Source organism: Microtus ochrogaster, chromosome 26 (assembly GCF_000317375.1).
Source record: "Microtus ochrogaster isolate Prairie Vole_2 chromosome 26, MicOch1.0, whole genome shotgun sequence".
NCBI classification, from domain to species: domain Eukaryota; kingdom Metazoa; phylum Chordata; class Mammalia; order Rodentia; family Cricetidae; genus Microtus; species Microtus ochrogaster.
The window spans coordinates 4,350,771-4,359,270 of NC_022025.1; the positions used below are offsets into that span (position 1 = coordinate 4,350,771).

Sequence of the window (8,500 nt, forward strand, 5' to 3'; positions counted from 1 at the left end):
CTTTGGAGCCTGTCCTGGAACTCGCTCTGTAGACCAGGCTGGTCTCGAACTCACAGAGATCCGCCTGCCTCAGCCTCCCGAGTGCTGGGATTAAAGGCATGCGCCACCATCGCCCAGCTTGGGATCCTTTTTTATTGTTTTGCTTGTTTACAAGAAATAACACTGAATTCCCAATACTTACCTTCCTTTGTGTTCTCTTGCCCTCCTGGTTTAGCTTGAACATGCGAAAGTTACACAGACCCAGTTGGTGTGTGAAACAGTTAGACAAAAACAGGAAGCAGAGGAGTCACTTAGATGCATAGAAGAACTCCAGGAGCGACTTCAGGATGAGTCCAGCGCCAGAGAGCAGCTGGCTGTGGAGCTGAATAGAGCCGAAAGTAAGTGCCTTGCCTCTGGTCACTGAGACAGGAGATGTTTCAGTCCTAAAATAGAGACTTGGATGCATATTCTGGTTTGTAAACCCCCAGTCTAACTTAAAGTGAACTTTGAAAAATGGCTATAGTTTGTCCTCTGAGTTTCCCTAAGCAGTTAAAAAATGTAAGAATGCACACACACACACGTTATAAAAAGAATCTATAGAATTAAAGATAACATTAAAAAGTAGATGATGGTGAGTTTGAGGTAATTCCTTAAAAACGAGAAACTAAGGCTAAGGTTTCTATTTGTACGGTATAAGGTCATTATTAAATGTGGTCACAGACTTTAACCTCTAAAACCCTCTTCTAGTCTCTGTGACTATTGAGGGTGTTGGCCTTTTAGAATTGTTATATCAACCTTCTCTAATATATTTAAAATGTGATCCAATTCACAAGCTGTATTTTAAGCTCCCAGGAGCCTGTCTGTTTGATAAACTGAACTTCATATGTGTATTGTGGTACTTTAGTATAGCAAGTACTAGGCAGTTTAGATAGATTCCATGTTTATGTGCAGTGAACAATAACAATTACTGAAAATGACAGTAAAGCTCAGCAGCAGGCTTTCAATAGTATGGAGTGATAGAAAGTTTGCTCACAGGATGTCTTTATTGTTGATACCTAATGCTTAGCTTGGCCTAGACACACACATCTGCAATCTCAACACTTAGAAGGCTGAGGTAGGAGGATCACAATGTTCAAGGCTAGCATAGGATATAATACTGAGACCCTATCTCAAAAAACAAAACCTGATCGTGAATTTAAATTAGAAGCAATTCCATTCTCCTGCTTTGTGTCTTATAGATATTATCGATGGATATTCAGATGAAAAACTTGCTTTTGAAAGAGAAATTCAGGAAAAATCGTATGTGATAGATCATCTAGAGCAGCAATTGTTACATGCGAACCGGAGACTGCAGGAATTGGAAGCTGAGCAACAGCAAGTGCAGGAGGAGAGAGAGCTGCTGTCCAGGCAGAAGGCGGCGATGAGAGAGATGGCAGGCCCAGTGGAGCAGCGTATGTACTGAGACTTTGTATCTTATAGTTCCTCTTCTATTTTTCTTCTTCAGATGCTCATGCAACAGACAATCCTCTTAAGTGCCATTATTTATATATTTTATATACAAACTTGAAAAGTCTTAAGAAAATATACTTTAAAAGCAAATGAGTTATTAGCCATTTTTATGGAATCATTTTCTATTTTGCCTTTTAAGGATACTAACTTTTAGCAGGAAAAGATATTTATGCTCCAACATCTTATCAAAAAGAAAAAAGCTGAAAGTAATGAGGCTGTGTGTTTTAGAAATGGATACAACAGAGTTCTTTTAGTAGGAGACTGATGTAGATGGGTCTTCTATCTATGTGTTACTTTCATTGGTCAAGTAAAGAAACTGCCTTGGCCTTTGATAGGACAGCAGCTTAGATAGGCGGAGTAGACAGAACAGAATGCTGGGAAGAGACGCAGGTTAAGATCTTTCCTGGTGCTACACAGATTACTAAATATGGGTTAAAGCAAGATGTGAGAATTAGCCAATAAGAGGCTGAAACTAATGGGCAGCCAGTGTTTAAATGAGTACAGTTTCTGTGTAATTATTTTAGGTAAAGCTAGCCAGTGGCCGTGAGCCTAGCGGCTTGAAGCGGCCCGCTGCTCCTTCTACAGGAGACAGGTGATGAAAATGTTATCAACACTGATCTGGTGCTGGTCATGAGCAGGTGTAGGCTATGTGAACTTTCAAGCCCCAGAGACCCAGCAGATATCTGACATCTCCTTCAGGGGGATTCAAAGAATATTTAACTTTATAATAACTAATTTTTACATCTTGATTTTAAAGCTTGTTGAGTGGTGAATATCTGTGTTTGTGACCATGGATTCTGACTCCTGTTTATCACAACCTCTTTGATTTTAAATGCACAGTTGGGATCTATATACTTGGATTTTCTCTGTTTTCATCAACTTAGAAATAAAACTTACATTTTCGTGTGTGTGTGTGTGTGTGTGTGTGTGTGTGTGTGTGTGTGTGTGTGTGTGTTGGGGGAAGATGGCTCAGATTAGTTTGACTCAAGTTCAGGGCTGGAATTTTTAAGGTTAAAAGGTCTCATTAATACGTACAAAATTTGCAAAAGACTGTGGGTAACACAGTGATAACCAGTGATGTCAGCATTTTAATGTGTACAGCTATGCATTATCATATTTGAGGAAGTAGAAGACATAACTGTAATTTTGTTTTTACTCTCCTAGGGCCAATAAATGCTGCAGTTGCTGCAGCTCCCGGAGGAGGTGTGTGCAGTTGCATGCACTGTTTTTGGGTGGTAGACTCACAACTTAAAATTTGGGTGACCCTCAGTTTTCAACTAACATTTCTAATTTTGCAGTTTCTCTGTTGTGTTTCTTTCATACTTACAATGTTTTCTTTTCAGCAGTAACACAGCTTAATTTACAATAAAAACATTTTGTTTTGCTATTAACATCTGAGATTCATAGTTAGCATCATCTTATTTCATCTGCTTTTGCACAGAGTCCAAAACCATTTTGATATCTCAAAAGAAATGTTGAGTATTGTTAAGAAACAAACTATTTTTGTTCTATGAATGAGTTAAGCTCTCTGGTTCTTCAGAGTGTTCCTTGTCAAACAGAAGAGCTGGTAAGCTGATGGTGTCAAATGAATCAGTTAATTTACTAAGAGGCTTTGTGGGTGATTAACTTTATATTATATACTAACATATAATAGTGATATTATTTTAGAAAAGATGTTCTCTATAGATTCCAGATCTGATCACAATGGTGGCACATCAGTTAGTATAAAAGTTCTAGAAAGTTCTTTTCTCTTTTTCTCTTTGCTGTCTATACTTTATCACCTACAATAACAACAGCTAATCTTCACACAATCCTTTTCATACCCCAGACACTTGTTTTTTACACATATTAATTTCTCCCCAGTTGCTCATGTAATGAAACTGAAGACATTATCAAATGTCACATAGGAGAAAAGTAGTGGAAATAGGAATTGAATGTGCTCCTCACGCACTAACCACACCAGTCCCATACGTGTACATGGAAACATGAAAAGGAAGTTCAGGGATATGGACCTAATGTAATAAAACTTAACACTAATCATAAATTCTGACTGTCGTCTCCTTCCTCTTTATGTTCCCCTTTTCTTGGTTAAAGATTTACAGTATTTGCTTACTGGGTTTATTATGTATGCATATGAAGGTGACTTTTGGCTTTGGAATAGACTCAGTGTTGCCTGTGGTTAAAAATGTGGTCAGTGTTTTATGTATTAATTCAATTGAACTTTGTTCTTTCCCTAATCATAAAAATGGATTATTCTGTTATTTACTATATTGTTCACAAAAACACCTTTCTGTAATAGAAATTTTTATTTTCGTTCATTCTACCTAATAGTAGTTAACTTTCTTGTGTACAAGTATTTTGATATTCCAAAAAAAGAATTTAGTTTTTAATGTAAAGTAATTCTCAGCTTTTGCTTCATGAAGATAAAGTTTAAAGGTAGTAGTTTGTGACTTCATTATAATATCATAAATCATTATTTACCCAAGTGTATTGTGCCGTATTTGCAAACAGGATTTCTGCAGGAGACAGAAAAGCTAATGAAAGAAAAGCTCCAAGTACAATGCCAAGCAGAAAAAGTACACAGTGAACTCCAGAATCAAGTTAAAATTCTCGAAATTGACGTTGAAGAAAAGATCAGTAAGCTAATAGAAATGGAGCAAGAGAAAAATGCCGAAGTAACAGACCTCAGGCAGCAGAACCAAGCCCTGGAGAAACAGCTAGAAAATTTGAGAAAATTTGTTGATGTAAGTATCTTCAGCTTGAGCTACATTTTGAAATCATGTCTTTGTTGGTTGGATGGGCAGATATGAATTCATGGGTGGGTGGACAGACGGACAACTAACAATGGGACAGGTAGTTGTTTAAGGGGTGGATGGGTGGATGGATGGATGGATTGGGTGGGTAGCTGGATGACCACTAAGGCTCAGGGTACAACTTGGTGATACAATCCATGCTTGCTTAGTATTCAGGAGTCTCTGAATCGAATGTCTAGCAACACAAAGATTAAGTATGAGCTGAGTGGTGTTGGCGCACACCTTTAATCCCAACACTCAGGAGGCAGAGGCAAGCGGATCTCTGTGAGTTCAAGACCAGCCTGGTATACAGAGTGAATTCCAGGACAACCAGGTCTGTTACACAGAGAAAGTGTCTCAAAAAAAAAAAAAAAAGGCATAATGGATAAATAATTTTTATAAAGAAATTAAAAGCACTCCTAGTTGTGAATAACCCTAAGCAGCTCTGTTTTCCAAATTCAAAGTTAAGCTTTTTCTAGTTTTGCCTTTTGATAGTAGCCACATCAGAGAAGAACTCCAAGAGTTACCACTGCTCCTGCACAGCAGGTAAGCACAGCTCCCGGTGTGGCACATAGCACTGGGGCAGGTACCGCTGTCATGCTGCCGCCGTTCTCACCTAGAATCTCATTGCTTTTGACTTCCCGCACAGAACATCTTTAGGGTTTCATAAGCCAGTGTAGGCTGATATTTCTGTCCTGCCAGCCAGCTCCCAAGTAAGCACACAGACTTATTATTAATTATAAATGTGCAACCCACATTTCTTATCTACATCGTACCATGTCACTCTGTACGGCATGCTCATCTTGTTTCTCTCCACCCTCCTTTATCCCGGAGAGCTCTCTCCCTGTCCTGAAGTCCTGCCTAACCTCTTTGTGCGTACCTGTCGGCCAGTTAGCTCCCTATTAGACCAGTGAGAGCAACACATCTTCACAGTGTACAGGAGCTCACAGCAGCCAGTGACCTTCACTTGTCAGAGAATCAGTGGGATACATTTTGTATTTTTAGGTGTGCATCTAGAATAGGATTAAGCAAACTAATTTATATTGTTTACCTGTTCTCAAACTGAATTAGCAATAGATTCCTCCTTTGTACAAGTTCATCTTGTTCTTATTCTACATTTAATATTATTTTAGTAAAAAAGATAGTACTGCTAGTAATTTGAAATACTCGTTTTTGTTAAAGAGCCCAAATATGCAATGTACTATAACCTCCAAAGATGTGTTTTCTTCTTTTTTATCTTTTTTTTAAATAACAACAAAAGTCACTAATTTTATTAGCTTCTGGATACAGGTTTCTTCCAGAATTCTGTATGACTAAGTACCCACAATGCAGTTCTGCGTGCTGGAGTCATCTGGCAGTTTATGGAAGGTGCTGGTACTGATGTGTGTGAGCAGGAACCAGATTTTGGGGGGAGATTCTTGGTGGCCTTAATCAGTGTGGTTTGATTATTAAATATTGCATGATGAAATAGGTTAGAGTTAGGGAGATTTGAGATAAATTGCTATTTTCCAAATGGCAAAAACATGACTCTTCAAAGCCCTAAGTATGTAAAAGTTCCAAAGAAACCAGTGTGGCTTAATATGGGCGTGTCAATAGGTCACTGATAGATAGGGTTCTAAATGCCACCTGGAAATTAATCTTCAACACCACCACCCACCATCACCCCCATCAGGCTGGGGTGTAGAATCAGGGAACGCCATCCCAATTCCTTGAAAACAGCCCTCTTTTCAAGCAGCTGCTTGTATTTGAAGATAACCCCATCGGCAGTGTCGCAGGACAACAGCCCTCCTGGAAGCACATGCAACTGGAATTCGGGAGAGCTCCGAGTGCAAGCCTCTTGCCTTCCTTTCTTACATTTGAAAACATTAAGTTAAATGTTTTTTGTCTCAGGAGATATTATTATTCCCATTATTAATGTTGTTTATAGTTCTCACAAATAGGTATTTAATTTTAAAGATAAGTATTATGTTATTGCTGAATTATTGCACTTACTGCAACTTTTAAGTATTCAAATATTTTTTTTTAAAACTTCCCAGTTTTACTTTCTAATAATTTTAATATTGATAGCCATATTAGCCAGAGTTCTTTGGTATCATCAATAATTTTAAAGAATATAAAAGTTTTCTGAAGCTAAAATGACAACCACTAGACTGAATGGAGACTTTAAATACTAAAAATGAGATTAACTTTTTAACTGACAAATTTACATTCATGGCACACAACATTCCATTTTGATGTATTTTATATTGCAAGATGGCTACATGGATGTCGCCACCTGATGGGTGTGATCGATCAATAAGTTGGAATTAACCAGACCAGCTTAATATAAAAGATTTAGCTTTAATAAACGGAAAAAAAGGAACTCACACAACCAGGGTTCCAGCGAACACCAGGAGCTCAGGGAACAAAAAGAGAGCTGCAGGGGGTGCATCTGGATGTTTTATCTTTTTTTCTTGGCCTCAGGGGGACACACCCTGAACAGAATGTGATTTGGATGAACTTCCCATCAGCCACCCAGATGCTACAGTTTTATGTGGGAAAGAATTCTTTTCTTTTTTTTTTTTTTTAAAGCTTTGTGGTTTGGGGTATTCATGTATCAGTCCATAATCTCTAAATCTCTAGCTAAAGGTATATAAGAACTAGTGGACACAATAACTATTAATTAAATAAATAATAGTGTCGTAAGTTATATAGTTTTTTTATTTTATTTATTTATTTATTTATTTTAGACTCGGTCTTACCATGAAGTCCTGGTTTGTGTAGAACTTGCTATGTAAACCAGTCTGACCTTGAAATCACAAAATTCACCTGCCCCTGCCTCTCAAGTACTGGGATTAAAGAACTGTGCCACCATGCCCAACCCAATATCAAAATCATCATCACTATAATCACTATTAACATTGTCATTAAATTTCAGGAGCAGACAGTGGACAGGGAACATGAAAGAGATATCTTCCAAATGGAAATACAGAAGCTGGAGCAGCAAATTAAGGTGGTGCCTCGACCTCAACCTGGCAGTGAGCAACAAGCCAGAGAAGTAAGAACTTGCTGATAGTGTCCTCCGTTGCACTTATTTTATCTTGAGTGTAAAACAAGGTATTTGGAAAAACCCAAAAGTGAGTTCTTTTTGTCAATGACAAAAATCAAAAAAAAAGTGTTATTTAAATATGAGGCACCTGTTAATCATAAGAAGGCACTGTATTGGAGTGAGAATATGTCTCAAGAGTATTTACCTAGCATGTTTGAAGTTTGTTGTTCAAACACCAATACGGGGAACGGGTAGGGGAGGAAGTTTGAAATTTGGAATTACTTCCCTCTGTGTATTACACAACTGAATAAACTTCCTTGTTCGTTTCTCTATTCTCATTCCTGATAAAAGAGATTTGAGGTTATTTACTGGTCAGCAAGACATATGTTAACTTGACACTTGCTAGAGTTATTTAAAAGGATGAAACCTCAAACGAGAAAAAAATGTCTGCATAAGATCTGACTGTAAGACATTTTCTTATGGTGGATAGAGGAGGGCCCAGCCCATTGTGGGTGGTGCCATCCCTGGGCTGGTGGTCCTGGCTTCTATAAGAAAGAAGGCTGAACAAGCCAGGGGACGCAAGCCAATAAGCAGCTCCCCTCCGTGGCTTATGCATCAGCTTCTACCTCCAGGATCCTGCCCTGATTGAGTTCCTGCCCTGATTTCCTTCAGTGATGAACAGCAATGCTGATATGTAAGCCAAATACCCCCCCACCCCGACTTGCTTTTGGTCATGGTGTTCATACAGCAATTGTAGCCCTTAGGCAGTGGGTAAAGGCGTTTGCTGCCAAGGAAAATAATCTGTTCCTGGGAAGTGGAGGTAGAGAACTGACCTCTGCAACTGGTTCTCTGAAGTATGTGTGTGTGCTGTGACATGTTCAGATGAACAAGCACGCACAGAAGGACATGAATGAATACAATAAGTCATTTGCATTCACTCTTAGCTATGTCATCTCCCATTCTCTCTTGAATCTGCTCCAGGGAGGTTTCCAGCTCCTCTGTCTTTGGGTTTTTACCCTCTGCTGCATTTAAAGACAGATGATTATGGATTCCATCCAGGAAGTGATTTGCCCACAGTATGTTTTGCTCTAGGGTGTGATCATTACTTGTCTTGTCTGGGCAACAGAATGTTTAGGGATGTAGCATATAATCCTTCAACAGAATGTTTAGGGATGTAGCATATAATCCTTCA

The 8,500-nt window shown here is 38.6% G+C and overlaps 1 protein-coding gene across 5 annotated transcripts in view; it reads left to right on the forward strand.

The window, feature by feature from the left end:
* The window catches only part of Akap9 (A-kinase anchoring protein 9), a 132,126-nt gene that overhangs the window by 87,103 nt on the left and 36,523 nt on the right, over positions 1-8,500 (forward strand). For all 5 annotated transcript variants that reach the window (XM_013350436.2, XM_013350435.2, XM_005358314.3 and 2 more), the window contains 4 exons: positions 215-377; positions 1,218-1,430; positions 4,000-4,232; positions 7,198-7,317. In XM_013350436.2, coding sequence (XP_013205890.1) covers positions 215-377; positions 1,218-1,430; positions 4,000-4,232; positions 7,198-7,317 — 729 coding nt within the window. The remainder of the gene's footprint in view (positions 1-214; positions 378-1,217; positions 1,431-3,999; positions 4,233-7,197; positions 7,318-8,500) is intronic.